General features: G+C 45.2%; 8 protein-coding genes across 8 annotated transcripts; 3 read left to right on the top strand and 5 right to left on the bottom strand.

Annotated features, from left to right (window-relative positions):
• Positions 1–64: 64 nt before the first annotated feature.
• Positions 65–1093, bottom strand: SAMD00019534_089520 (hypothetical protein; the record flags this gene model as incomplete). The annotated part of the gene is made up of 3 exons (XM_012895841.1): positions 65–677; positions 761–895; positions 979–1093. Coding segments are annotated over 3 exons (863 nt in total), but the record flags the coding sequence as incomplete, so codon positions are not given.
• A 190-nt stretch (positions 1094–1283) lies between these two features.
• On the bottom strand, positions 1284–2934 carry SAMD00019534_089510 (hypothetical protein; the record flags this gene model as incomplete). The annotated part of the gene is made up of 2 exons (XM_012895840.1): positions 1284–2601; positions 2681–2934. 2 exons carry the CDS (start codon positions 2932–2934, stop codon positions 1284–1286), a joined length of 1572 nt encoding a protein of 523 aa, XP_012751294.1.
• A 361-nt stretch (positions 2935–3295) lies between these two features.
• On the top strand, positions 3296–5413 carry SAMD00019534_089500 (hypothetical protein; the record flags this gene model as incomplete). The annotated part of the gene is made up of 5 exons (XM_012895839.1): positions 3296–3407; positions 3512–4109; positions 4207–4422; positions 4507–4843; positions 4901–5413. The coding sequence occupies 5 exons, from the start codon at positions 3296–3298 to the stop codon at positions 5411–5413; spliced, it is 1776 nt and encodes a 591-aa protein (XP_012751293.1).
• Positions 5414–7718: 2305 nt separating this feature from the next.
• SAMD00019534_089490 (hypothetical protein) lies at positions 7719–8216 on the bottom strand (the record flags this gene model as incomplete). Its single annotated transcript, XM_012895838.1, has 1 exon — positions 7719–8216. The coding sequence occupies one exon, from the start codon at positions 8214–8216 to the stop codon at positions 7719–7721; it is 498 nt and encodes a 165-aa protein (XP_012751292.1).
• An 818-nt stretch (positions 8217–9034) lies between these two features.
• SAMD00019534_089480 (hypothetical protein) lies at positions 9035–9887 on the top strand (the record flags this gene model as incomplete). Its single annotated transcript, XM_012895837.1, has 2 exons — positions 9035–9162; positions 9266–9887. The coding sequence occupies 2 exons, from the start codon at positions 9035–9037 to the stop codon at positions 9885–9887; spliced, it is 750 nt and encodes a 249-aa protein (XP_012751291.1).
• Positions 9888–10063: 176 nt separating this feature from the next.
• On the bottom strand, positions 10064–11149 carry SAMD00019534_089470 (hypothetical protein; the record flags this gene model as incomplete). Its single annotated transcript, XM_012895836.1, has 3 exons — positions 10064–10621; positions 10752–10877; positions 10967–11149. The coding sequence occupies 3 exons, from the start codon at positions 11147–11149 to the stop codon at positions 10064–10066; spliced, it is 867 nt and encodes a 288-aa protein (XP_012751290.1).
• Positions 11150–12387: 1238 nt separating this feature from the next.
• SAMD00019534_089460 (hypothetical protein) lies at positions 12388–12713 on the top strand (the record flags this gene model as incomplete). Its single annotated transcript, XM_012895835.1, has 2 exons — positions 12388–12400; positions 12484–12713. 2 exons carry the CDS (start codon positions 12388–12390, stop codon positions 12711–12713), a joined length of 243 nt encoding a protein of 80 aa, XP_012751289.1.
• Positions 12714–12905: 192 nt separating this feature from the next.
• SAMD00019534_089450 (hypothetical protein) lies at positions 12906–26087 on the bottom strand (the record flags this gene model as incomplete). The annotated part of the gene is made up of 20 exons (XM_012895834.1): positions 12906–13084; positions 13157–13332; positions 13396–13621; positions 13698–14105; positions 14184–14340; positions 14420–14456; positions 14533–14743; positions 14820–14995; positions 15091–15640; positions 15729–15875; positions 15946–16038; positions 16125–17402; positions 17483–17581; positions 17668–20819; positions 20897–22302; positions 22372–24602; positions 24676–24977; positions 25062–25353; positions 25434–25733; positions 25817–26087. The coding sequence occupies 20 exons, from the start codon at positions 26085–26087 to the stop codon at positions 12906–12908; spliced, it is 11691 nt and encodes a 3896-aa protein (XP_012751288.1).
• Between the last annotated feature and the right edge of the window lie 410 nt (positions 26088–26497).

Genomic DNA, 26497 nt, shown 5'->3' with positions numbered 1-26497 from the left:
CGGCTGTTGCAGAGGTTGCTGCTGCTCGCGCTCCTTGCGCGTCTGTTCCAATCGCTTGACAAACTCGTTGTAGTTCTGATCTTTGACCAGCATGTTGATCTCCTCGACGGCCGAGCTGAACTCAATCTTGTTGCGCTCGAGTTGTTGATGTAGCATCTTGCGCTGCAGTTGCAGGAACGGGATGTTGAAGTAACTGACGACACCACGCAGACCATATGCGTTGTACATTGACGCATCGATGTGCTGCATGTGTGCACGCTGCTCACACAGCGCCTGGATCTCGCCTGGCGTCAGCTGTTTGGAGCTGTCGCCCTGATCTCGGTAGTTGGTGATCAGCATCACGTAGACGTCGGCGGGGATCTTGGCCAGCTCGCGCTCGACGTACTGGAACGTCCATTTCTTGTGCGGGTTGACCATGAAGATGACAGCCGACACATTCTTCATCACATCAATCGTCTGTGCGTCCAAGCTATGTATCTTGAAGCTGCCGCCACTCGTCTTCTTCTTGAGCATCTCATCCTTTGACGGCACTGTGAATGGTTCGTCCTCTTCCTCATCCTGTTGTTGCTGCTGTTGCTTCGAATGTGATGTGACCAATGTCGAAGCTGACTTCTTCTTCTTTGTAGTTGCAACATCAACAACATCCCATACTTCTACATCTACAATGTCGTCAGTGTCTGTTGATCAAGTGTGCGTTGGTTAGTCTTAAGCCCGATATGTTTTGCCATGTCCTGCCTGCCCTGCCGTGATCTTGCCCTACTCTTATAGTTCCAATTGATGTGCGCTATCTGTATCTCTGGAGTTGGCACATACTCCTCTGTGAAGGGCTTCCCTTGAAGTCGATTGAACAATGCAGTCTTGCCTGTATTCCTATCTCCCTTTATAACAAGCTTCACTATGTTGATTGAATGAATGATCGAATGAATGGATGTGAGTCAGCGACTAAGGTGCGCATGTTGATAACAATTAACAACATACGAGTGTACTTTGATGCCTTTGTGTTAAGCTTCCTCTTCATCTCGCTGTCCATGAGTCCGACCTCCCTATTCTTCATCTCCTCGGGAGTCAGCATCCTTCCATTCTCGTTACCCATCCTGCTTGCTGTATACGAGTCTCACTCAATCAAACAATCAGTCAGTCTACGTATTTGTATCTTTATCTGTACCAATTAAAGTAAAGTGATGAATGATTGAAATGCAAATGATCATCACACGACAAAATGTGTGTGATTGGTCCAAGGTTTGACGGGAAGCCCCGAAAGACCAAAGGCAACTTTTGGATGTTTATTGTTCTTCTTCATCATCTGACCAGTTGTCGACATCTGGTAGGCTGACATCCTTCTTCTTCTCATCCATATTGTTATTGTTATTGTTGTTGTTGTTGTTGTTGTTGTCCATGTTCGAGTTGACATTATTGTTGATGGACATGTTGATGTGTCCACCAGATGCCTCTACCATAGTTGGGACAACTTCATTGTTGTCGTCTGGCTTTGATTGTTGTAGAGTTGTATCCCACATGAGGATCTGCTTGTCATTGGACCCACTGAACATTAGTTCTTGATGTGGATGGAAGATGCAACAGTTGACACGTTCAAAGTGTCCCTTGAGATATTTGATCAGGTCGCCAGTCTCGGCGTCGTACATATTGATCGTCTTGCCATTGGGATGCATCAGATACATGCCGTCGTAGGACAGACACATCTGATTGCCCATCATGTTGTTGTTGTACACGTGGGGGAAGTCGACAAACGTGTTGACGCCTGTCTGCATGTCCCACCGACGTACCTTTCGATCGCTGCCTGTACTCAGCAGTGCGCTGCCGTCGGGCGTCCACACCAGCGACGTAACGAATCCATTGTGGGCGGCTGGTGCGTCCTTGGCCGCCATGTTTGGCGAGTTCTGTACAAAGTCGCCAGGCTTGATTGCGCTGGTCGAGTAGACTCGGCCCTGCTTGTTGAAATAGATTGACTTGTGTGATTTGAGTCGGTCGCCTGCATCCATGTCGTAGGATGATGAGGCCTGGCCACCACCGCCAGCAGCAGCCTTTGACTGCGGTGTATGTACGTGTGCGGTCGTCTCGTTGAGGTGATCGAGCGCCATCAAGAATGTGTCTGATCGCCTGATGTCCCACAGACGGATTGACTTGTCTTTGGAGCCCGTCACCAGGTGATGAACGGAGAAGGGCGAGAATTTGATCGCCAGGACAGCCTCGCGGTGACCTGTAAGACAATGTGTGGAGGTGCCTGATCGTACATCACAAAGACGCGCCTTCTGATCAGACGTGCCCACAGCGATCAGCAGCTGACTGGATGGGAGTGGACTGATTGAGATGGCATTGACCGAGTGCTCGAGATTGAATGATCGAGATATGCACTCTTTGTTTGTGTCCCATACGTCGACAAAGCCTTCTGTGGCACCACTAAAGAACATTCCCGTGTCGAATGGATACCAAAGCACATCAGTCACTGCACGTGTCAATGATTGGCATGGTCTCTTCATCGTCGATACCGCTGGTATCACCTTCCTCCTTGTACTTGTATTCATAAATGATTCATATATATCATATATTGCAATGCTACCATCTGCTGAAGATGATATCAAACTAAGTTTGGTTGATTGATTGATTGAATGAGTCATTGAACGAATGATTGAATGAATGAATGATGATGAGCACTACTCACTATCTTGCTTCAGACTTGTCAATGTCGAGATGATAGACAGGTGCATGGTATGTGGTGAGTATATCGTATCGGATGGAGAGGTCTATTGAACGGATACGTGTGCGCACAGCGTCATATCTCTGACTATTCAATCGTGCAGTTGTAATACGCAGTGGACGTAGACCTCCAGAGCCTCCTACTGGGGCCAATTCTCTATTCAACAAATAGTCATTAAACGTCGTTGATGTATTATTCGTCGTCGTATTCGTCGTCATGTACATATATCTATCTCTCTCTCAAAGAGAGTTGGTGATTTCAAATGAATGTTGTAAAGTGTTGTTCAAGGTTAGGGTTGTGTGTGTCTTTGAAAGGAAAGTGGGGAAGTCCAAGAAACCCCCCCACCCACTTGTCGCGATCTTTGATTGATTTGTTGTTGGCTGGCTCGCACTTTCATGATCCGAGCCCATCTTCGGAGCACAAGACACACGTTTTCAAACATACTAATAACTTTCTTTGCAATCTTATACACACACATATATATCTTACATGTTGTAATAATACATATACTACATATAATACTTATTCTATCAAACAAAACAAAACAAACAATCAATCAATCAAACAAACTAAACAGGAATGAGTCAGGTGTTGAAGAAGAAGGTCAGGTCGATTGTATCGGCTGATCGACGAAGACACAGAGATGATGGTATCGATCTAGATCTCTCATATATAACAAATAATATAATAGGTATGCTATTGGATGATCCAGTGAGCGACGAATCTATCAATCATGCATGATCACTCACTTACTCAATCACGATCACTCACTCGATCACTCACTCAAACATAAAGCAATGAGTTTCCCAAGCTCTGGATTGGAGAGTACATGGAGGAATTCGATCAATGATGTTTGTAGATTGCTGACGAATAAGCATAATGGAAAGTTTATGATTTGGAACCTTTGCGAGCGTGGCTATGATTATGCCAAGTTCAATAATCAGATATTGGACTTCCCCTTTGCAGATCATCACGCTCCATCACTAAACTTGTTGTTTGAAATCGTCAACTCACTCGATAATTGGCTGAGAGCCGACCCAGAGAACGTGGCCGTCGTGCACTGCAAGGGTGGCAAGGGCCGCACGGGCACAATCATCTGCTGCTATCTCTACTACTGCAGCCACTTTGACACGATGGAGCAGTGTCTCAAGCACTTTGCCGAGCGACGCAGCACCAAGCACAAGGGCGTCACGCAGCCCTCGCAGCAGCGCTACATCAACTACTTCAAACAGATCGTCACTGGCAACTTTATGATCGAGGTGTTCTCCATGAACCTCGTCTCCATCGACCTTGGCACAATGACGCGAGAGAAGGCCAACTCCATCTCCCTCGAGATATACGAGCACGAGAAGGAGTCCAACCTCCTATTCGCAAGTTCACCATCATCATTACAGTAAGGTGTCTTCAAACAACAATCATCAGCTGATTGCCATCTCCCTGGAATCATCCCACTCACTCGCTCACTCAATCAATCAATCAATCAACTTTAGGGTCGCTGCTGTCAACGCCGCACAGAACAAGTATAAGGTTAACATTGTGATTGGCAAGCGATTCATTAAGGACCTCGTGGTCAGAGTGTACCAGGGCTCAGGCTCATCAAGGAAACAGATATTTCACTTCATCTTCAACATATCATTCATCAACTTGGAACAGAACAAAGTAGTCTTCTTCAAGAAGGACTTGGACCATTTCAAGAAGTCTGACAAGTATGATTGATTGATTGATTGATTGATGATGGGCAAGACACACAACTGGACTCTGACACTGACATGCCCCCCCAATAACCTTAGGTTCGACGATGACTTCTACATCGAGTGTATATTTCAGAACGACTGTACTACACTGCCCGATCATTCATTTCAGATTTGGAACATTATGGCGGTGAAGTACCAACAGACCAAGGCAAAGAAGGATCTGACATTGGCACTGCCTGCTGGTGCTGGACATGGTCATCACAATCAAAACAATCATCATATTACATCGACACAAACGACTACACATACGCAACCATCACCATTTACACATTTACCAGCGATCACCAGTTCACTACCGATAGAGAACAGACTCAAATCATCAACTGTATCATCATCATCATCATTCATTGGACCATCCAGCAGTCATTCCAAAGTACTTCAACTATCTCAATCATATCAACATTTACAACATCAACATCAACAACAACAGAATATACTACATCCGCGCACTCATTCCACGCTGGAAGGAGTCCACAACCTCAGCAGTAGTTATAGTGGTAGTAGTAGTCCAACAACAAGTATATCATATAGAGATTGCAAGATGATGGAGGTTAGCGATTTAAAGAAGAAGTTGCTCACAATCGATATTGCCGTGGACAACAATAATAAGAGCAATCCCATCTCCATCACCGACGAGAAGCCACCAGGACGACACACACTGCCAGGCAGTTGGACACCACCGCGACCACCTTCAAGGAGTCGCATCTTTGCTCAGTTCTCTGGACATCGAGGAAGTGGTGGCGGCCTTAACAAGAGTGATGGACTGATACCCCCGCCAACATTCAGCAATCACAGATCAACACCGCCAGACGAGGCAGCAATAGACGATTATCAATCAATCAAAGTACACGACACTGCCAGCCACAGCACGACCTCCACCACAATGACGTCGTTGGTTGTCAGTGCCAACGTCAAGGGTGGGCCTGCATCCGCCACACCATGAGCCCAAGTTGCACAAGGCTATGTTTGGCTCATAATAAATAGGGATCACTGATAATACAGTATTGGGTGACCGCAAATGGGAACAGTAATGCCATTATCAACTTTGCGAATATTTGATTCCACCGGTATCCCATTTGATTGGTGATAATTCTAAGTGGATTCTTAAAATCAGTACAGGTAGCTAGTGATGCGAGTTGAGTTTGTAATGGTTTGAGTGCATTATTCAAGTCATCCAGGGTACCTCCATCATCAGAATCAGCACCAGCACCAGTACCAGCACCAGGAACAGTCCACGTCCACTGAATGGATCGAAAAGTTAAGCTATTTATTGTCTAGACTAATATCATTATTATTAGAAGTGCAACTAGAATGGAGCCGATTGGGGCAACATTGGCATTTGCAAGGTTGGAAGATGATGATGACGATGATGATGAACCATTGTTACAGACAAAAGGTGGAAAATCGATACAGGGATATATACAGCTGCTTGGAGTTATCGTTCCAACTGATGGACATCTTTTCGTCTGTTGACAAGTGTAAGTATTGAACTTGGCTCTCTTGTAAGCCTTATTGTTCCCATTAAAACAAACTCCTGTTGAGTTGGTAGTTGATCCATTGCCTCCACACATGCACAGATACGACAGGTCGCCTACATTATTACAGTCCGAATTATTGTTGCATAGTATCTCTGGAGGTATCTGGCATGTTGAATTAATACACTACCAAGTATTGTACAGTCGTTCATTATGTTGCCAAACAAGTGTTGTTGTGTTACCAGTTCAACATCATTCAGTCAATTCAATCATATACATACAGACAATCCTTTAGATATATCACATTGATTATTGAACTCAGAACAGGAGCCAGCAAGGCCGACTGAGTAGACGGGTGCGCATTTTCCAAACAGACAGGTACTGATGGGACTGCAATCAGAAGTGGCTTTGCATGCTCCACCGTTGGGCACTGGTGATGCACATCCATTAGCTGAACATACTTCATTGTACCTGCAATCTACCAATCTCTCACAACGAGGATAGTTTGGATTGATATCTTGGTTGTTGGTGCATTTAAGACCACGGGAGTACTGTGCGTTGTCGGTGCAAGACACATGTAAAGGAAGGTGGGTGGCAGTAATAGTTGTCGGCGCAATATCGAGTGTTGTTGCAGGATTCCCCGAGGCCTGGAAGTGGTATACACCTGTATGAGCCATCGTTTGCAAGGGCACATGTAGTTTGATCTGTGCAGGCTGCAGTGTTGGGTGTACATAAATCATTGGCATCCAAACATTCAAAGCATTGAGCGTTGGACTTGAGTGTGATTGTAGCCATCATAAACATCGTGACCATAATCATGTATGATACGTTGTTATACTTCATGCTTTGTTTTGTTCTGTTTTGTTGTATGTTTGTTTGTTGGATTGTAGTTTAAACGAGTAAAGAATGATTGTAGACTTGTTGTCCAAAGTCTTATTTATCATTGTTTGGATAAGCCAAGGAGTTATTCTAAAGAATGATCTAGACCTGGGAGGAGACATGTTTGTCCTGGCAACCATCATAGGTCCCGATTAATAAACAGATAGATAGTATTTGAAAATAGACATACTTCAACTCGCGAATGAAATGGCAATTGAATGGTTTGGCAAACCAGGACTAGATCATTCTTTAGAATAACTCCTTGGCTTATCCTAATGTTGTCTCAATGGTACTTCGAAGTTGACAAACATGAATTAAGAACATCCCTGATGTCATGACCAAAGAATAGACTGATGTTACCGGTAACAGTCTATTCGTTCACTGAATGGATCGTAGTGTAAGTATTTATTGTCTACACTAATATCATTATTATTTGGAGTGCAATGAGAATGGAGCCTATCAGGACAACATTGGTATTGGCAAAGTTGGATGATGATGATGATGATGATGTTGAACCACCGTTGTTACAGAGTATTGGTGGATAATCCCTACAGAGATAAGAACAGCTATTTGGAGTGGCGTATTCAACGAATGGACATCTTTTCATCTGTTGACAAGTGTACATATTGAAGAAGTCTCTCTTGAAATCCTTATTACTGAGATTAAAACAAACACCTGTTGAGTTGGTAGTTGATCCATTGCCTCCACACATGCACACATACAACAGGTCACCTATTGCATCTTGACAATCTAAATCATTGTTGCATAGTATCTCTGGAGGTACCTGGCATGTTGAATTAATACACTTCAAGTATAATTCAGCCATTCATTGGGTTGCCATTCAAGTGTTGTTGTGTTAGTCCCTCCAGTTCCAGTTCAACATCATTCAGTCAATCAAATACATACGGACAATCCTTTGGATATATCGCATTGATTATTGTCCTCGGTACAGGCACCGCCAAGGCCGACTGTGTAGGCGGGTGCGCATACTCCAAACAGACAGGTACTGATTGGACTACAATCATATGTGGTTTGGCATGCTCCACCGATGTGGACAGGCGGTGCACATCCATTGGCTGAGCAGACTTCATTATACTTGCAATCGAGCAAACTCTCGCATCGAGGGTATACAGTGTTGGTACATTTGTTGTTGGTGCAGGTCAGAGCACCGGAGCATTGTATATCGAGGGTGCAAGCCTCTCCATAACCGAGGTAGTACGCGTTGACACAGGTAAAGGAAGGTGGGTGGCAGTAATAGTTGTCGGCGCAATATAGAGTGCTGTTGCAGGATTCGCCGAGACCTGGAGGAAGTATACATCTGTATGAGCCATCGCTCGCAGGTGCATGTAGTTCCCGCTGTGCAGGCTGCACTGCTGGGTGTACATAAATCATTGGCACCCAAACATTCAAAGCATTGAGCGTTGGACTTGAGTGTGATTACAGTCAACATGAACAACAGAGTCACAATCATGTTGTTGTTGTTATACTTGATTGTTTGTTATGTTTGTTTGTTAGTTTGTTTGTTTGTATGGTTGGTTGCTTATATGATGAATGATGGTCGACCAAAGGACAGCAATATCATTGATTGGATGAAGCGAAGGAGTTATACTAAGACCATGTTTGTCCTGGTAACCATAATGAGGCCAGGTTAACAATGAACTAAAATAGACATACATCAATATCCACAACTAATTTGTATCTAAAGAGCATAGTCCAAAAATCTAGCTGATGATGGTTAGGATAACCAGGCCTGTTTAAATTTCCTCTGAATATAAGAATGGATTAGACCTTAGTAAACTATGTTGTTTTGATTATTATAATCATCCGTTCATCCTTGGATCTATATCAACATACACAAACCTGACATTGATCTTATATTCATTGGACATTCGAGATTGGTAGTATTAGAGTAAGTTATCAAAAAAATAAATAAATGGCTATGAATACCTGTGGATACTAGAACATCATATGACCTTGATGATATATAAATATATATATATCTCTATGTAATAAAAAGATACCAAACAAATAATTAAATTAATCTCCAATTTTTCGCGAAAGTGTGTTGAAGTGATAAGTGATTAGAAGACGAACGAAGTGCAATCATTCACACATTAGACATAATCAATCAAACAAATAATACATTCACACACATATATATAAGTATAAGTTTACTATATATATATACAATACATTATAAAAATTAAACAATGAGTATATTCACACCAGTTAATAATAAAACACTGACTAATGTCACTACAGTCAGGTTCAAGAAGGGTGGCTCACGATTCGAAATAGCTTGCTATCCCAACAAAGTGCAATCATGGAGAACTAAAGTGTATGTACATACATACATACATACATACATACCCTCATTCATTCATTCCTATACTAACAATCAATCAACAAATCAATCAAATCAATCAAACAAATAATTATAGTGAGAAAGACTTGAATGAAGTGATACAGATACATAGAATATTTACAAATGTATCAAAGGGAATCGTAGCAAAGAAGGAGGAGTTGGTAAAGGCATTTGGTACCGACAATGAGTCAGAGATTCTATTGCAGATCTTGGAAAAGGGAGAGCTACAAGTGTCGTCAAAGGAGCGCGAGAACGAATCCGAACAGAAATTCCGTGATATCGCTACGATCGTGGCGGAGAAGTGTGTCAACCCAGAGACACAGCGCCCAATCCCCGTGGGCATCATTGAGAAGGCGATGAAGGACGTGCACTACAGTCTGCACCCGACCAAATCGTCCAAACAGCAGTCACTGGAGGTGATCAAACAGATCTCGGCGATCATCCCCATCCAGCGTGCACAGATGCGTCTCAACATCAACATTGCCATCAAGGACACAAAGGCGATCCGCGATAAGCTGGCACCAATGCTGGCCAAGATCGAAGAGGAGGACAATGACAACGGTCTGTCACTCGTGTGTCTTGTCGACCCGGGTGCATTCAGAAAGCTGGACGACTTTGTCAAGACTGAGACCAAGGGCAAGGGATTCATCGAGATTATGAATCTGGCCGTTGCCAAGGAAGGTGACTCCAAGGTTTAAACGTTGCAGGAAACAGCGGCGATAGATAAGCAACAACAACAAAAAGAAGAAGTAGGAAACGAACAACAGCAGCGCGAAATGTACATAAAATGCGAACTAGCTTCCCCTTTGTTGTTGACTTTACGAATGTGATTGAAGTATTTGATTGATTGATTGATTGGAGGAAGGAGGATGATTTATTCGGACTTGATTGGCTTTGTTCTGGAGTTGTTGGCGGATGATCCAGCAACCTTGCCCTTGGTGTCGTATGAGCGCTTGAAGAACTGTGTGAACAGGAAGAGGAAGGAGAAGTTGATGAGGTAGGCCGAGGCAAAGGCAGAGTAGTGGGTCTGGCAGCCAACAGTGTTGATGAGACCAAGATGCAGGATTCCGACCAGAGCGAAGCAGCAGAACTGGATGATCTGGATCATGGTGATGTACTTCTTCCACCACACCTGGATGCCGAGAGCGCAGTTCAAGTAGAAGTAGTACATAAAGACGTGGACGAATGTGTTGAGGAACACGACCCACAGCTGCAACGACCAGCCAGTGTACAGGAAGTACCAGCACAGCCATACGACGATGCAGTGATGGTAGACGTGCAAGAAGATCAAAGGCTTCTTCTTGAGCACAATGATCACAGTGTCAAACAGCTCGTAGAACTTTGACAAGTAGAAAATGTACGACCAATAATATGATGGTCCCTGATTGTATCCAGCTGCTGTCTCGCACAATGTAAACAATGGTCCCTCTCCCTATGATATTATTATTGTATGGTGATTAGTTGATTGATTGATTGATCGCCAAATCGGGAATAAGTGATGAGTGTGGTGTGGTGTGTGTGTGTCAGACGTCTGATTGACGAGTATGGGAATTGATACATACCATTATCCTCTTGTAACATTCGTAGACTACACCAGCACACATGGCCAAAGACCAGACACAAAGAATGAAGTTATGGATGACAGAGGCAGACTTCAACTCGAAGGCCTCTCTATTTCTCATCAAGAACTATAATGTTTGATTGATTGATTGATTGGGAGTAGTGTCAGCATCATCAGTTTTCAAACGATCAACAGAGGTGATATGGCTAGGCTTACCTTGATGGAGAAGATGGTGAAAAGGTAGATACCAATGACGATTGGAAGAATCTGGAACTGGGACAGAGGTGTCTTTCCCATCACAAACTTAAAGTCCAAGTTGAACAGTTCACTCCAGTCAGACTCTGACAATGAGTGTTTGAACAGGTGAGCATAAGATGCTGGATTGAAGTAATCTTCCATTTTATATTAATATATATAATATATATGTGTATAATATAATATAACTAACAAAGAAATGAGGAGGAGGAGGAGTAATCAGAATGAATGGTTAAAGGGGCAATCAAGTTAACAAAGTAATCGAGGAGGATGTGGTGGTCCAATGAGACTTCGCCATTGCGAATGGAGATGTATCTGTTTCGGTGGTCACTCTCACTCAATGGACCTAATTATCATCATTATTTTTATTTATTGTAAGGTCGACACACCTCATAGATCTTTCGACGTCTGGGATGCAACGCAGTTCCCAATTCAATTTGGGCCTTTGTCTCGCCCCACCCCACTCTTTTGGTCAGTCTTTTGTTTTGGATGAATGTGGTGACGATGTTTGCTGTTTTGAAAAGGCGCGCCAATCAATCGTCATTGGAATCTGACCCAAAAGGAGACATAATCAGATTAGTCAAGTTACACTCTTCTTATTACTTACTTATTTACTATTATTGATTACATAGTTATAATTGTTGGTGTTGGGTAGAATACCAACACACACACACACACATCAAGCAATCATTCACCCACTCACACATTACCCGTCGTGATCACAACAATCAAACATACATACACACTCAATAATTGATTGACATGTAATACTAAACAACAACAATTGAATTCACTCACTCTTGTCATAAGACAACAACAACACGTGTATTATCTATCTATCACTTTCGGAAGATTATAGATGTTACGTGCATATGAATCAAATTCAGACTCGACATGTAGTCGACAATCATCATCATCATCAACATCAACATCCAGACTTCATTAGATGTTTCAAACTGGATCGATTCATGAGTGTCACTGCAGCTACCCAATTGATGTCGGATTGGATAATCATGAATCGATCATACACTGGATAATCAACTCGCTCACCTGAGCGAGCATTATTATTAATAATCAATTCTTGGATGCCTTCCATGAACTAACGATCTGATGATGATGTCATTCAGACTCACTGGCCGGCTGACTGGCTGACAGGGTAACTGACCTACTAAGTGACTAAGTCAAGTCAAGTCGGGTCAACTAGCTCACACACTATCTCGGGTGATGATGGATGGGTAGTGGATCATCATGTTATGTCTTGTAGCATTGATTGGCAAGTTAACAGACACCTATAAATACCTCAACAATCCGGTTTACTTCAAATCATCAAGTTATCAATTCAATTAACAATTACTTTAACCTAATACCTCAATCAATCAAAAATGACTCTCCTTAGTAAGTTGGACATCATTAATACATCAATCGATCAAACAATCAATCAATCAAACTAACATAAAATGTCCGAAACATTACAACAGAGTCCATGTCCTCCCTCTCCTTCAACGCCTCATCATTCTCCAATGGATCAGTGTCCAGTGGAAGCATGAGCTCATTTGGTCAATCGGCCAATAGATCCTCGGGTATCGTTGCCCAGCTTGGCTCCGACTTGCAGCCACTCGTCGATGGCGCAATCAAGACAGTCAACGGCGCCCTCGGCACAACTATCGCCTTTGCAGATGGCCTTATTTCCAAAACTGTCGGTCTCTAAGAACACCGTGCGACCACCATCACCTCAGTTGTCATCACCATCAATCGCCTTTCCAACCCTTGTAACTAATAGTTAAATACCCACGTATGAGTTCTTACTTGAATGTATAGAACCCGTCGAACTCCACAAACAACTATCCTATGTCTAAACTTGTCTTTATTGTTTGATTGATTGATTGATTGATTGGGCATTCTAGCATACTATTGGAGTTGACATTTGAATGTCATACTGGCACTTGGATGTCTCGATGGCATTGGTTGCCACTGTTGCACCAGTTCCACATTTGAAATGGATGGTAGTTGTTGGATAGTAGTTTGGACAATCAGTATTGTACTCACCAGTGTATTTGAGATCGATGGTGTTGGTTCCAGCTATATTGCCAAGGCCAAGTTAGTGATTCATTCATTAACCCAACTTCAAACTTCTGTCATAAATATACTCACCATTCTTTGACCAGGTGCCTGATATCTCTTGTCCTCCATCAATCCAAGCTGTACCTTTTCCAACACAAACTGATGCACCAGTTGTGTTCACACATCCATATGCTTGTCCACACACTCTAAAGTTGAATGGAACTGTTGTTCCTGCCAAGTCCTTTCCTGATTGAGTGAAGGTTGTACTAAATGAATGTGATTGAGTTAGTTATTGGATTCCATTCATTACAATGAGTTGATCAACATACGAGGCGAGCATTGAGAAGTCATAGGTGCTGAATTGACAGTTTGGAGCTGGCTTGGGACATGCCAAGGGTGATCCCATTACGATATCAATGTGGCACGTTGAGGGTTGAGAGATTGATTTGGTGCTTGTTGTTGTGTCGCACACCAAATGGATCGATGTGTCTCTCACTTGGTTTGGACATGAAGCAGCAGTAGTCTTGTAGTTGACCATGACGCCATTCACAACATCTGTTTGATTTGAGTGAGTGGATGTTAGCATGATCAGGGCCATTTCCAACACTCATTTTAATGTTTGATAACTTACTACTCAATGACCATTGTCCTGTGGATAGTGTTCCAGTGGCAGTCCATTGTGTGCCAGAGTTGGTACATGATGAGAATGGTCCAAGGAGGTTCTTGATGCATGTTGGAGGCGTGCCACAAACTTGATGATATGACTTGACAGGTATGGTTGTGGTGAACTCAGTCTTGGCAATCGATGAGAAGTCCATTCCATTGAATTGACAGTTTGGTACAACAACTGGACATGCCAACTTGGTGGACACGTACATGTCATAGTTGCAACGTGCAGCTGGATTCTCATATCCAAGCACTACACTATATGTTGTGTCTGGACCACACATCAAATGAATCTTAGTATTCCTCTTGAGTGTTCCACACATATCGTTTGGAGAGTCATACGTAAGCTTGGCACCAACATAGTTGTCTTTCTCTGTGTTATTGATTGATTGAATGATGGAGTGAGTGAGTGGAATGATTCCAGATAATGTTGGGGGGAAGGGGAGCATACCTGGACTGCTCCAAACAGCATTGGACCAATCTCCATTGCCAACATAAACGGTTCCGCTGGATGATTGACTGACCAGCTGACATGAGGCCACTTGGCTTCCCAATATTGTTCCACATCTAAAAGAAGGGTTATAACAGATTGAGAAAGTGTAGTTATACTTGATTGATTGAGTGAGGGAGCGTGTGAGTTATTTGAGTTGGATGGAGCACTGAGTTAACTCTGGTTCGAATACATACTGTCTTTTCCTTGACGTCATTGATAGTGAGGGTGGTACTTTATGATTGATTGAATTAGTATATGAGTGTGGCAGTTGATGGCCAGGGTCAATCAAACAATGTGATACACATACTTTGACAGATCGTAGAATCTAAGTCCATTGTACTCGCATGATACACTTGGTGCGCAAGCCAATGGTGACTCCATGTTGATGACATATGAAAGTCCAACTGGCTCAGCTGCCTTTGTCACTTTAGTAGTTGGTCCACATGCTACACTAACCAAACCCTGTCTTGTAATATTGATATTACTCTTGGCACTGGTTGTCAACTTGTATCCTGATCCTGGAGATGCTATTGGGTTGTCAGTACTCATTCACAGTGCTTTAAGTTAATTGATAGATTGATTGAGATAACATACGATTGATATCCCAAGTGTTGGCACTTTGTTGACCAACTGGATAGTAATCAGCTAGGTGGAGCTGGCACAAACTGATGTCCTTGGTAGTGGACAATCCTGCACACTGGGTTGGTGTTGGACCGCACAATGAATAGTAATATATCACATTCGAATATTCATTGATAGAGTATGTGACACTGAGCATTGATTGGTTGATTGATTCATTGGATATTAGTATGATTGATTGAGTGCACTGACTGACTCATTGAACTGAGTGATCACTGATACATACCCAGAGAGTGATGAATAGTCAAAGTTCCTGAAGCGACAGTTGTATCCAATGTTGATCACACTGGATGATGTGAATGATTGAGTGCAATGTGTTGGAACGATTGAGTCGGTGATGGGATAGTCACACTTTTGTTGTGATGGACACCATCCATATTGTGACAAGTTGGTGGCGCCATATTGAACTTGGAGTACATTGGATGTGCCTGAACTCAACTTGCTCAAACATCCATTGCTTGACACCTTTACCAGTGCCACTGGGATCGTGGCCGAACATCCCATCGCACGAGTGATGTATACTTGACGGACTGGTTGTGATGCGATGTATGTTCCAGCATAGCCAGACAGTGTCACTGGGAATGATGAGTTGAGAATGCTGAGTGTATACACTGTTCCGAGACTGAGTTGGACGAATCCTGCGGGGAACACCCAAGTCCTGTTCACGCTAGTAGTCAAGATATTAACTCCAATCTTCTCAGTGTAAAATGGCTCGCCTGCATCCTGTTTGTTGTTCTGGTTCAGATCAAGGAAGGCTGATCCCTTCATTGTGACGTCTATTGATGGATGGGATGGGTGGAGGTGGTGAGTGAGTGAGTGGAACTATTCCAGGAAGGGATGACTACTGCGGATGTCCTCACTTACCAGGATAAGAGAAGTGGTAGAATTTGTAGAGTGAATCGCCATTCAAATGAATGTTCGCACTGTGGCTGCCAATGTTTGGTGCAAATGTGCATGTTAAGGTCTTGCCAGTAGCGTCAGGAATACATGGTACAGTGGGTCCAGAGTAACCTGTATGATTGGGATCATTTCATTTGTTAGTTCATTCTATTGTCGCGGGAGTGAGAGGTAGTAGACTTACCATCAAGTTTTAGCTCAGGGACATAGTTGATGTAACGGTTGGGGAGGATAAAAGTGGATCCAAGACATGATGGTTGTACATTGTCAAACATATCTTTGATAGATTGATTGATTGATTGATTGATTAAGTTAGTATGTGATTGTGTGGAATAGTCCCAATGGGTGGGAGAGAGAACTTACTGGCATCAGTGAGGTCCATCGTATAGTAGTAGAATACGTCAAAGGGTTTGGCGCAGAACTTTTCACGGAAAAGGTTGACGTCGCCTCCAATGTCATACATGACGGGGAATCCATAGTATCCACCAGAGTTGCAGGATGAAGACATGCTGATCCTCACACCAGGCGGTAGTCTGATCGCTCCATCAATTGTGCCAAGTAGATTGGTGATCGCCCTGCTGTCGATAGGGCCCAATGGCAAGGCGAGGTATTGGCCTTCGTATAGCTTGTTTTCATATAGCTTGGCAGGGCCGTGGTTGGCATCGTAGTCCCATGTGTAGAAGCGGAGTGGTAGCTCTACAACTGGCTGTGCGGCAGTATCAACTGAGATGCGGGCATCATTGAGCAGGGGGACGAGTGATGGGACAAGCGAGACGATCGAGACCACGGTGGATCCAACTGGCAGGTTGAAATTGAGTGTGTTGCCGATGGGCGAGTAGATGAATGAGTACTTGACGTTGGCGGGCGAGGGCGTGGTGGTGGATATTGTGATCTTGATGTTGGACGTGACATCCAATGCTGGCAGCGTGTTGGCGGCGTTTCCAGTCAAGAACTGATCAGTTATGAACTTGAATGAGTAGGGTGTGCCGGGTATGAGCGAGAACATGTTGTTGGTGGCGAGTGATGGCGCACATGTTGATGGGTTGTCAATCGATGTGATTGGGTTGGAGCATGTACCACCTGTGGCGCACCAGCCATATGGCGTGAGGTCGATCAGTGGCGTGCGGATCGAGAGCGTGTTGGTGCCAGACTTGAGTGTGACCTGGCATGCTGAGGGACCAGTGTTCAACACTGGAATGTTGAGAGTTGTGCCACATGCAGTACTTGACAATCCATGAGAGGACAGTGGATCATAGTATTGAGTGAATGCGCTCATGTCAACACTGATGCTGAAGGATGTGACTGGTGTTGTGCCAGCATCATAGTTGAACTCATAGACACCGGTGTTGGAGGTGGTGGTCTTCAAGTTCAGTGGGTTAAGAGTCACAGGCACACCTTGGAGCAGTGTCTCACCCGAGTCATACACTCCATTCGTATTGGCGTCGACGTACACTTGACCTTGGATAGATGACCTGGTATATGAGTAATAGTAGTTTCTGGACAAGACTGGTATACGACCTCTCCATATCAACATTATCTCATGTTCCTGTGATGTGGTGTCCAATGGACCAGGGAATCTGCAACTAAGAGTCAGCCCACCAGCATCCACTGAGCAGCCTACTATCACTGATTTGTCTGGGACTGTGAGTGAGTCGAGTGGTTAGTATTTGATTGATTGATTGAGTGATTGGAATAGTTCCAGTGACTGATCAGACACATACCTGACAGGTGGATAGTGGGTGGATTAACAGGGTAGCGATTGGGCACGCTAATGGTCTGTCCACGACATACCATCTTGCTTGGAAGATTGCTAAACATGTCTGTTGAGTGTGATGATTGGTGGGGGTGGATTAGTTCCATGTCCAATGATTTATCAATCAATCACAAACAAAATACTCAAACTTACACAAGTCAACTATGTTGATGAATGGTTGTGATCCTCTGTAGACCTCAATGTCATACATTGGAGGCGGGACGTCACTGATGATTGTCTTGGCAGACCATCCGAGGTTGTTGAGGAAGCTCTCCAACCATGAGCCAATTGGTAGTGATAGTGTACTGGTGCTCTGTGGACGAGTGAATACGACTGGTGGATGTGTTGCGTACCACTTGTACTCATAGACTCCAAAGCTCAGATCGATCACTGGTGTGGCCAAACTCATCGATACTGTAACATCATTGATCAACGATATGAAGTTGTTGTCCAATGTCTTGATGTGGATCATTGAGTTGCCCAATGGTAGTGTGACTGCGGCAATGCCAGTGGTCGCGTCTACAGCGTATGTCACCTGGTTGGCAACAACTTGAACGTTGGTGTATGGTGTGGCAGAGGCAACACCAGTGATCTGTGAGTCGAGGTACACCTTGACATTGGCCACTAATCGTGCTGTGATCGTCACGACATTGTTGGGAAGGTATGTTGCCACGCATCCTTGTGGCAATGTCTCACTGCTGACCTTCATCGCGCAACTACCTGTGGATGAGCACCATCCAAAGTCATCGAGATAGAGTGTTCCAAGTTGAACATTGAGAGTGTTTGAGCCAGAGTTCAACACACCATTGCAGTCAGATACCTTGTTCAATCCGTAGATATTCTTGGTTGTTGAAGGCACCTGTACTACAACGTTTATAGTAGTCAATGGTAGCATGATTGACGGATTGTTGCTTGTTATGGTCATGGTGTATGTGCCTGGGAGAATGTTGGGGAATGAGTATGAGCCAGATGACGAGGATGTCGTAGTGAGTGGCGTGCTGGAGCCGGACTTAGTCAACACCAAGTTGACGTCACTGACTGTTCCAACCTGAGTATTTGTGTTGTCCACAATGATTATGGTGCCTTGGAGTGATGTGGTGAGCGTCCACACATTGGACAATTGTCCACCAATGCTCACTTGGACAGTGGACAGGTCGATAAAGTTGTTGACAGTGCAAGTGATCTGTGACTGGCTGACAAAGTTGGGTGATGTGCATGTGAGTGTCTCTCCCAACACTGATGATGTGAGCGTCACAAACGTGTCCTGAGATGATACTGTCGTTGGAGGTTGGATAAAGTTGCTGCCATCAATCATCAGAATGGAGTCGGCAACGTTGACTTGGACATTGGTGATGGTTGGCGCGTTGAATGAGAATGTTGAGGTGGTCGTGGCAGTCTGTCCAGACACAGAGACAGTCAGTGTGAGGGATGCTCCTACACCAGGTGGCACGGTACATTCAATGAATTTCAAGAATGGCGTGCAGATCAATGAGTATGGACCAAGATGAACAAAGTCCAATGCCTCTGGAACCATTCCAAATCCTGATCCAGTGATCAATAACACACCACCAGTGGTTGGCAACTGATTGGGTGTGAATGATGTGATTGATGGAGCACGAAGATTGAATGTGATTATGTTGCTCACGGTGTTCTCAACCTGCATCAACAGTGGACTGCTGGCGTACTGTGAGTAGAGGGGCACTTGGACAGTGGCCTCGGTTGAGAATGAGTCACCAAGTGTGGCTACCTTGCTAGACTCTATCAATGAGTATGCTTGTGATAGATCAGATCCAATCAAACCACTTCCAATCACTTGTATCACGTCTCCAGCCTGGCTTTGACTTGGACGGAGTGATGTGATCACTGGTGCGTTGTTGGTGAATGTCACTTGTGTTTGATTGAGAAGGGTGGCCTGAAGCTTGGTCGTGGTGCTGAACACTGAGTTGCCAACTGTGACCTGGACCAAACGATCGCCATACATATATTGAGAGTTGCAAGCAATGTTGGAGTCATCAAACTGAGTGATGGGACAGTCAACACCGTCCAATGACACGTCGATGGCGTAGTCAGTGTCGGCAGAGATGATGGTTGGATTTCCAAAGTTCTTGCCAACGATGTGTGTGAGTCCAGAAGCATAGGACACCGAGGAGATTGACGGCGAGTCGTATGAGAAGAGGAACACACTGTCTTGGACGTATGATCCATCTGCAGTGACGATATACACCTGATGGTGTGAGCCCACACCAGGTGGAACGGTACATTCAAGTGCGCGATCACCAGAGGACAAGACCAAGTATGTTGTTTGACTGCACAATGTCTCTCCAATTGCTACAACATGATCCGCATTGAATGATGTGCCATAAATTGTGATCTTCTGGCCACCAACACTTGATCCTGTTTGTTTTGAAACTGAGCTGATGATAGGGCCAGCTTGTTCACACAATGATTCTGATGTTGCTGTGGCCAGTCCTTGGAAGTTGACATTACTGATTGGCAACACATCACAGATCTTTGAGTTGAGTGTGGCGATCACCAAGCCATCATATTGAGTTGGCAACAGTGCTGGCAGTGTCTGGTCGGCCTTTGGCGAGAAGTAGTAGACCATATCACCATGTGTCTGAGTCACAGTTGATGGCGAGCGAATGATGAACTCAATGATTGACGTGAGTGAGCTGATGGTCTGAGGGTAGCACACCTGGTACGTGCTGGTTCCGTCATCAGCAATCTGCTCACACAATGGATAGGCTGAGCTGAGCTCGATGGAAGCGACATGATCGAGGTATGTGAGTGCATATTGGTATGTGGCGGTCAACTCCTCGGTGGACAACAACACTTCCATGGCCATATTCTTCTGTTTGATCGTTACCCACTTGTCCAAACTGATGGCCAATTCGGCATACTCTTGATCATTCAACGCGGTAATTGACATGTAATGGTCTGAGAGTGTGTCTTCATCGGCCAGTTCATCGATTGTTGGTTGGCCATCTTGATTGAATGTGTCGGTTATTGGCTCTATTGGTAGTGATGTGCCGATGGACTTGAGTGCCGATGATGCCAGACTACGGAGATTGGACTTGGACATGAGGAGATTGTTGTTGTTGTTGTTGAGAGTGTAGATTATTTTGTTGAGTTCTAGTGTCAATGGTATATCTCCAAAGAGATCGTGGGGTGTCTTGATCTGGAGTGAGTTGCGACTATGAAGAATTGGGAAGAAATGATTTAAGAAGTCCATTGGAGACTTGACTAGTCCGGACTGTGCCAACTTGTATACCGCCATAGCAACACGAACATATGTTGGAAGAGTACTGTATGATTGATTGATTGAATGATTGATGAGTTTGAGTTAGAGTCTGAGGGACATGGACTTGGATGGAATACTTACGCAACGTCATTGTCATTGTATGATTGAATGGTGATGGTTGGTTGGAAGCATGTGTCAACTTTTCCTTTGTGTGATGGGTGCACTGGGGGATTAACGAACTCCAGGAGTATCTTGGAGATGGCCAGTGCAACACCATTAGTCCAATCGGGTGTGGTCGAGTCCAAATGTACGAACGGATGTACCATCTTGTACGCGGTGTGGAGGTCTACCAAGTGCAGCGCCATGAGGTAGGCCAACTCATCTTGACACAACACGTTGAGTTTCTGGAGGACAATGTTGGGCGAGCTATATCTGTTGTTGGCCATGGGGTCTTCTCGAACACTGATCACTGGCGGCAGCACTGACGCAGGGAAGAGCTTCTTCATCCTGTTATCGGCGATGACATATCTCCTGATCCTGCCGATGAACTTGATGATCGCGGCCTCAGTCGGCAACGACTTGTCATTGTTGTTGTTGCCCGGACATTTGTCGATTGTCAAGCCATCGAATACCTTGATGCCTGGCGCGCTGGACATTGATGCCACCTTGTAGCAGAGGTAGATCAATCTTGTCTCGGACACATATGAGTTGTCCAACGTGCATGGCGGGTTGGCGCAGATCGCTGCCTTGTCCTCAGTGCCCTCGTAGGCGATGTAGGCAAAGCCATGGCCCAGCTTGTAGAACGGCTGAAGAGACTTGAATGTGCCCACGGCTGCCGGGTAGGTCACAGGCGGGGGTGGCATCTGATAGTCGAGCGGGTAGACCGTCAACTCGGGCAACACGATCTCGTTTGTTGCTGGCATTGTGCGGAAGAAGCGAAGTGCGATGGTTTTGTCCGTCGTCAACAGATTGAATCCGGCTCGCTGGCACTGGATCGCGGTGATTGGTGCTGGGTCATCGCAATAGTAGACGACATAGTTGGCCAGTTCCAGGCCAAGTTGGATACCGAACTTTCCCTGGATGAAGGGGTTGGCACTCTCCAAATGGGAAAAGACGACCTCGCTGCCAGGGATGCTGTTGATGTTGGTTGACATGGGGATCTTGTTGGGCGGCAGCATGGCAATGTATGGGGCTCTGATCTTGATGGGCAGGTTGTCAACGCCAATGGCGTGGCCACCATGAGTGATGAGAAGGGAGCATTCAGGGTCGTTGTTGAGTAGTGGCGGTGCCACATTGTTTGGGCATAGAACTGGTGTGGGCACAGTCCTGGTGTGTGGGCCGCCCGACACGTAGTTGATCACTTCACCGGGTCTGTAGTGGTCCACGGTATTGGTCTTGGTCGGATTCCTGTTTGTGATATAGATAGGCGTCAATGCTCCACCGGGCAACCTCATCTGGACAGGTGCACCGCCATCCATAAATTGAATAGCATTGTTCATATTGGTGGAGACCATTGGTAACTGATCAGGTATCTCATTATAATCCACCTGCATGGTTGATTGAGTGAGTCAGTATACTTGATTGTTTGATTGATTGATTGAGTGGAAGTAACTTACAAAGGAGGTGTAGGTGAGGACGAAGCTGTGGAACATCTTGACGAGCATTTCGTTCTGGAAACAGAAGGCGCCAGCACCACGTCTACCTTGTTTGTTGTGTCTGTTGGAGTCGCCAAAACAGAACATGTTGTCTTGACCAACCTTTGGCCCATTGTCCGCGGGGAATGCGCTCCATGCCATCTTTGTGTGATCCTGTTGTCCAGTGCTCAGCTTGATATTCGTGTCGCCAGATATCCTTGCGCGATCTGGAATCCCAATGATCTCGACGTTGATGATGCCATTGGCGCCAAGCATACGTCTTGAGCCCTGCAGCTTGATCCAGGTCTGCACAAACATTGTTCGGCCCAAGCTGTTGGCCATCACCTCCCAGATGTCGATACCGCCAAATCGGGTGTCATCGCTTTTTGGTGCATGCGTGCCAGTGGAGACCGTATTCTTGTTGGTCATGATGACGAAACGAGAGTAGAGAGACTGTGGCAAGAGTGTGGCAGGCGTGGTAATAGCTGTGTTGATAACGTAGTTGATTCTTGTCTTGGAGAAATATGTCGTTGTTGTGCCAAGGTTGTTGTTGAAGACCGTTCGTGAGAAGTAGCAGTAGTTGTTCAGGTCGGTCCGCCACGAGTTGGCCAGGCACCCCGCGCTGATCTCGTTCATCTTTGTGACTCCATAGCGTGTGACGGTATGGCTTGTCACTGATGTGAGCAAGTGACTCAGGGCAGAGGGGGGCGCAGAAGGTAACCAGGTGGTTTGGAACGGGTGGGAGCCAGGATATCTCGCGGAGATGGCGTCGGTGTTGAGGAAGTACTGCGCGGCGTCATTAATATCGTTGGGACGGTAGCAGAAGAAGTAGTTGCCAACGACCATGGATTCACCAAACCATTCAAGAGTGTTCGGGGTGTTGTCGGGCGTGGCGTATGTGGACCGCGGCGGGATGGCTGTGCCATCGTCTGAAATGAGCATGGGGAAGGAAGACTGTGAGTGCATCATGTGGATGGAGTCGGTAACTACTCCACCGGAGACATCCCACATCAGACCGCCCTTGACATGTCCGTTATCAGGTGTATCGATTTTATGCGTGCCTGTTGCTGAGGGGGTATCCCTCTTCCTCTGTTGATCGCTGAAGAAGATGTAGGGGTAGTTGTGGTGTTGCATGAAGGTCTGGGCGATGCCACCATCGCGGGCGTCGTATCGCTCTGGGAGAATGATCTGGTCGCCCAACGCCATTGTGCTGTCCACATAGAAGTGACCATTGTACATATCATCTTTCTTTTTGGGATCGCCAGACCTGGAGCCAAGCTTCTTGACGAGGAACCAGTCGACGGGCTTGCCCTTGTAGCCCAGGCATGTGAGGCCGTGAGTCTTGAACGTCACCGTCTCGCGACTTGGGAATGTGTTGCGTGTGACCAACACATTGAATTGAGCCTGGACATTTGTCGCTGGCTTGATGCAAGTGATCATCTGATTGCCACGAATGTTGTTGTTTGTATTAGCCGCGACATTGAGTACAGCGCAAGGGATGATGGTTGGTGGGATTGTTGTGGCCGTAGTCAACTCGACTGTGAGACCTGCTGTTGTGGTGCCAAAGCCAAAGCCATAGATGGTGACAGGCATGGATGATTGGGCTCGTCCATACTCTGGTGAGATGGCCATCACTTGTGGCGAGACGTAGGGCACCAACCACTGGTTGGACTTGATGCCATTGTCCAAAACAACCTCGATTCGGACACTGTCTAGCTCATCAGTGTTGAACTCGGGCGTGGTCACCATGATGGATGTGTCGCTGTTGAGGATGAATGGAGGCCTGATGGTCTGAATCGCACCTCTCCAATTGTACGTGATCACAACGAGTGATGTCGATGTGAACCCTGTGCCAACAAGCTCAAAGTTGGCCAAGGTCAGGGGATTGGCTGGCAATGCTTGTCCAATCCAAGGCCAAGTGTAGGCGAATGTGGCACTGGATTCAAACAACTGGCTGTTGTAGCGTATGAAGACTTTGTACTGGGCTGATGCGCGACCTTTGAAATCAAAGTCATTGGCAGCAGGTATTGTGTACACGTTTGATGTAGCTGAGTTGCGAGTCATAAATAGATTAACAGAGTCTGTGTCTTTGTCATCAATATAATACTTGATGGCTAAATCCTGTGGACCGGGCATGCTGCCAAAGGTCGCAGTGACAGTGTATCCACCACTTGCCAAGCCCTGGGTATGTGACAATGTCAACTGAGTGTTGACTATATGATTGATTGATTGATTGAAGTTAGTGATTGCAATCCATGAGTGATTGATTGATGATTGATTACATACGGACGGGTACACGGACAATGTTGGTCTCAGCTTGAGGAGGTGCCTTGTATCTGAGTTGGAAGTCGATGTAGGGGAAGGTAGTGGTAGGCATTGTGATGTAGATCTTTCCATTTTTTATCATATTTGGTTTGAGACTAAACCAAGGACTGGCACCAACCTTGAAATGGCCAATCGAATTAATGTCTGCAACAGAGATTGCTATATCCTGTCCCTGCCACTGTGACGATGGTTCAATCTTGATGTCCAATGCTTCATATCTCAAAGTCAATTGTTCATTGTTTGGTAAAGGTATGAATCCATCACTTGAGTGGAGGTGGAGCGGAATGGAATGGAATGAAATGGAATGTTAGTCATTCATTCAATCAATCAATGGATGGAGTACATACGTATTTTGTTGACCAATCGGCAATGGCTGGCCGTTGAGCAATACTATGGGCTTTAGGATGACGGGGAAGATGGTGTTGGGAGGGAACTCAAAGGTACAGGTAAGCATATTATTTGCTTTTTGATCATCCTCAATCATAATATGGGTACATGGAATTGTGTTTCCAGATTGCATAAAGACCTGGAACCGACTGAGATCAGCTATCTCATTCTTTGGGAGCATTGGACCAATGAATCTAACCTCCCTCGTTTGACCAACAGCATTACTCTTGCGAATCTGAGTAATAAATGGTTCTATTCAAATTGATTGATTGATTGATTAGTGGATTGGTGCTTGTGTGATCGATGACATCACATCCGTGGATGGTACATACTGAACAGGGCAATCTTGGCAGTTGGTTGAATGCGAGCAGTCTCCACATAGAAGACGAGCATGTTGGGTACCAGATCGGCCAAATAGAACTTGTTGAGCTTGAAGCCAAAGGTAGCAGGCATGGTACAGACAATCGTATTGACCGATTCAAACACACATCTGAACTCGATTAATGGCGTGGTCCCAAACGTTCCAATGATCAGTCCATTAATTGGTGGAAGCCCAAAGAAGTATTCGCCAATCACTGTGAACCTCTGGCCTGGAGTGACATACTGTTCATCAAACTCATGGACGATCGGGGCTGTATCATTAATAGATTGATTGGGTGAGTGAGTGAGTGAGTTGAATGATTCCATTGGGCGATTGATTGATTGATTGACTTACAGACGTATCGGAACTTAATGTTGGATTGAGAAACGACTTGGTTGTCAATCTCGAGTTGGAAGGGGAGATTGGTCGCTGCACCTCGTACGCTCTCAGGTGCTTTGCATGTCAGCTCAGTGGCACTATTGTAAGTACATGTTGTTGCCACCGTGTCTATCTGGGCAAGGATGATGTTGTGTGGTTCAAAGCCTGTGCCTATCACCTTGAATGTTGTTCCACCCATTGGTGGCGCCCAATCCGGTGACAACCTTGTCATTGTTGGCGCTGCCATCGCTCCAGGCGATAGCCAGCATACTAGGAGTAGTAGTAAGAGTGGCACTTGGTGTGTCCTCCTCCTCATTACTATTGTCTAATCGTGTAGGTCTTACGTATTGTATGATTGATTGTGTGACTGTAGTAGGATTGATTGATTGATTGATTGATTGATTGATTGATTGATAGGGGTTGGCTTGAGTTGAGTTGATTGAGTATGCTTCGTCCTTCCTTCGACTTCGATACGATTCGATTCATCTCGACTCGCTCGCTCGCTTGACATATCTAACAGCTCAAGACTCGGTCTTAGTTGACCTGGGATGCATGGCTGGGATAGATGTCATGCATGAGTTACTGTAGTGTCGAGTCCATAATTGTAATCCAATCAACGTCAAACAATCCACAAGCCTGTGTGTTGTGTCCAATCCC

Source organism: Acytostelium subglobosum (assembly GCF_000787575.1).
Source record: "Acytostelium subglobosum LB1 DNA, scaffold: scaffold20, whole genome shotgun sequence".
NCBI classification, from domain to species: Eukaryota; Evosea; class Eumycetozoa; order Acytosteliales; family Acytosteliaceae; genus Acytostelium; species Acytostelium subglobosum.
This window is presented reverse-complemented; position numbering and strand designations above follow the sequence as displayed.